At 34.1% G+C, this 3,781-nt stretch overlaps 1 protein-coding gene across 1 annotated transcript; it reads right to left on the bottom strand.

Annotated features, from left to right (window-relative positions):
* Positions 1–1,463: 1,463 nt before the first annotated feature.
* Positions 1,464–3,504, bottom strand: LOC149412192 (MORN repeat-containing protein 4 homolog). Its single transcript, XM_089645974.1, has 3 exons — positions 3,311–3,504; positions 2,040–2,149; positions 1,464–1,618 (listed from the first exon to the last, which is right to left on the bottom strand). The coding sequence occupies exons 1-3, from the start codon at positions 3,502–3,504 to the stop codon at positions 1,464–1,466; spliced, it is 459 nt and encodes a 152-aa protein (XP_089502100.1).
* Positions 3,505–3,781: the final 277 nt, after the last annotated feature.

Genomic DNA, 3,781 nt, shown 5'->3' with positions numbered 1-3,781 from the left:
CTATTTCTTTGCACCCGGAGGCGCATGCTTTCTGAAAAATAACATGTCAGTAAACAAATAAAACAAAATAATAATCAATTAGTCCTAGGATGTGGCAAATGAGTAACACAACATATCTAAATATTATTAAATTTTGTAAAATAAATATTATTTTTTTACCAGGAATGGCGTGCTGCCTCCGATTTTAAAATTAATTGTCTCTGGACATGTTCCAATGTGGTATAAACAGTGTTCTTTTTGATCATGGTTGTGGAAAGATAGCTGAAAACAATAGTAGTAACAAAAAATTAAAACGATAACATGTATAAATAAATCGATAAACTTGTTACAAAACGATTTACTTACACCAATGGTTCTGATCATTTTTGATGCATTCTTTCTCAATATTTCAGTTTTTTTATTTTTATTTTTATTAAATTCTATAACCTTTTGAATAATTTTGAAAAGTGCTGCAATTATAAGTAATGAAATAAGAATATTCAAAAACATATTTCTTTAGGCCGGAATTTGCTGTGGAATAAAACATTAATTATTAATGTTTCTTTTTTGTCACTTTATTGAAATATTTAAAGAAAGATTATGTTTGCCAAACAATCTACCTGTGTATATGTTTATAAATTGTTTATAAAATGCTGTGTATATGTTTATAAAAGCACACACGAAGATGTGAAAAATAAAAAATAAAGCTAACTCGAAAATAAATAAATATGTAAACTGTCAGAAATATTGAAAAAACATTCTCGCTTTAGGTACATTCGATTCCAGAGAAATGTTTTGAAAATACTTCTAAATAAAATACTGACATTCAAAACAAGTACTGTTTCTGATTTTAGTATAACAATCACATATTATGCAACTGAAAATATTCTGCTTGTTTTTGCGTTTATTATGGGCCGGTATGTCAGTTGCTCTGGCTAGCTAAGATTCATATTGCCCGTCGAGGTGCTCTCCCGTAGAAGTCATTAGCCTAGTTATACTATTACCAAGTAAGTATAGTAAATAATATAGAGGCAAAAAAAATAGTGCTCGTAGATTACATTCCTGAAAAACACAACAAAAATTAATCCAACAACCCTCCCACGTGAATGCTACAGCTATACGCCCTTGACAATTGCAAAAAATACCTTTGTTCCGGGCCATCAGGTCTATAATATTCGCCATTTTTTTCTGTATTATGGGCCGGTACGTCGGATTCTCTTTATCCTCGTTAGCGAGATATTTACGTCCGTCAAGTTGCTATGTGGTAGGAGCCCTGGCAAGGTAAGCCTGGTGATACTATTACGAAATTTTAATGTAACAGACCATGGTATAAGTTCGTTAACAATACAATAGTTAATTAATATTTTTGTTTTGTATCTTAAATTGGGTATACTTTTTGTGAACAGACGAACAATTTATAACTACCTTATATAAGTTAGGAATGATTTACGAATCCCAGATATAAATAATACGATGTTTGTTTGTTAAATAGGTTGGCATTGCGCTCTGGCCATGTATGCTACTTTCTGTGCACGCTGAATTATTTCTGCACATCGTTTCTTTCTCATGAGTCGACAGTCTTGGAAGAAACCTTCGTTTCTAGGGAATCCATTGCTTCCGTCACTGAATGTGACTATGCCTGCAATCCAAAAGATTTAATGTGTTAATTTAGACCTTAACAATCATTTTTATAACAATAATTTGATACCTGGCTTTGCCGGAGTTTTAAAACCTACTTTTTCATAATACTTTCTTACTGCACAGTGAAAAAATATTGAATAATAATATAAAATATAATGTCTCATCTTATTTTTTATTTAAACGGTTATTTCTCAGCTACACAGCTTATATTGGGATTGAATGATCTTGCGGGCTGAAAGTTCCTAATGAACCTTAGAAATTATCACAGCAAAAACACTATGCAAATTTCAGACAGATAGATTATAATATCCTTTATAGATAAGTAAATTATTATCAATTTGGACATCAATGTCAGATTTAAATGTGGATTAATTTTCAAGGATTAACTATCAGATTTAAAATAAGAAAGACAATATTACCAAGACCCCAAATCCTCCCTCCTCTGAATTCCCCTTCGTACTTCATTCCATCTGCTCTCCAAAACACCCCGTGGCCGTGGAACCACCCCTGCATGAACTCGCCTTCAAATCTAATCAAACAAACACAACATGATTACAATCAGCTGGTGGTTGGGCCAATTATTAATAGTGTCACATTTCCCCTCAAACTCTATTGTCACTGACTGTTTGCCTTTATTTGGAACAACAATACGTGACCGCACCAGGACTAAATAAAGTCCTTGAGTCGTTTTCCAACATAAAGTCTTCCAAGAAAGTCTAGAATTTTAATAAAATGGCATTAAAATTTTACGTTACTGTGGCAACACTGAGTAACACCGATTTGGAAAAAATTTTAGAACATTCAGTGTGAGGTTATGCTTGACTCCAGAATTTGATAATTGACATTTACAGGAAAATTATCATAATTTTTTTTTTTTTGCTAATGCTGTGTGTTTCTTCCACTCAATTTAATTAATTTATATTGAACTTCGGAATGCCGAGCTCCTGTCAACTAATCCATATGGATACGCCAGCGCTCAAGGGATACAATTTTTTTATCCAATGGGTACTTTTGGCGCTTGAGAAGTTAAACATCTTAAAATTGCTTCATTGATAAATTCATTATGTACCTACATCAAAAAAAAACTTCCATGCAATGGCCATTCTACACGCTAATATAAAACAATGAGGTAGTTAGAATATGATGTAGGATTATTTCCTTTTAGAAAGTGGCACTAATTTCTAAACCCCGTTTTACGTTGATGTGAAAAATATTCACTTGGACCGTAGTTCTTTTTTAAAGTTACAAGTGCTGTTGGCTGTTCAACACACTTCGTTAGTATGACAGAAGTAAAAGTTCCCATAGCCGTTCCGTACAACGAGCACATAAACCAAAAAAAAGTGTGGGACGCGGACTAGCATCACCAGATCCAACTTCGGGTAGGTGGATTTATTAACCTAAACTTCCCATCTCGATAACACGAAATTTATTTACAGTCAACTCCTTTAAACTACCACTGGCAGGTTCCTGCTTTTTGACATACCTTAATACTAAGGTTTAAGAATCATAATATGAAACAGAAACATTGACATAACGAAAATATGCACACACAGTAAAACAATCTGATAACAAAAGCAGTTGTGATCTGTTAACAAGTCATCAATAACGAATAATTATTGTATGAAAAACAAATGTGAAATCTACGCAAGTTTAAGGGCAGTTTATTAGTACGAGAAACTTTAAAACTTACTTGGCACCATCGGGGAATGTCATAACACCCAAGCCGGAAGACAGTCCATTAGTAAAGGCTCCGTCGTACCTAGTACCGTCTGGCAACACCAGGTGTCCCATCCCGTGCTTCTGTCCTCGGGAGTTCCATTCCCCGATATAGCGAGTCGTATCCTCGTATTTATAGGCCCCTGTCTTTGCCACTCCTGGATCCATCACTGCCAAACAGATTTATATACATAAACACGTCACTATTCAACTATCTCAACCGTTTGGAGCCAGTGAGACTACGGCATATGCAATTGGCGTATTTTGTGAGGTGGAAGGTAGTGGGGAAGGGAAGGTGATGGGGAAGAAGAAGGTTGGGAAGTACCTACCTGGCTATTCAGACCTGGTCACCAAACAAAGCTATTTGAAGCAACATTTTAATTCTGAACGGTGGTTTTACATATTTTAAATATAGTAAAAATATATTATTTTTAATTGATAAATT

Source organism: Hesperophylax consimilis, chromosome 23 (genome assembly GCF_061612785.1).
Source record: "Hesperophylax consimilis isolate HC1 chromosome 23, BYU_Hcon_1.0, whole genome shotgun sequence".
Classification (NCBI taxonomy): domain Eukaryota; kingdom Metazoa; phylum Arthropoda; class Insecta; order Trichoptera; family Limnephilidae; genus Hesperophylax; species Hesperophylax consimilis.
Note: the sequence above shows the minus strand (reverse complement) of the source record. Positions and strands in the feature narration are given on the sequence as shown.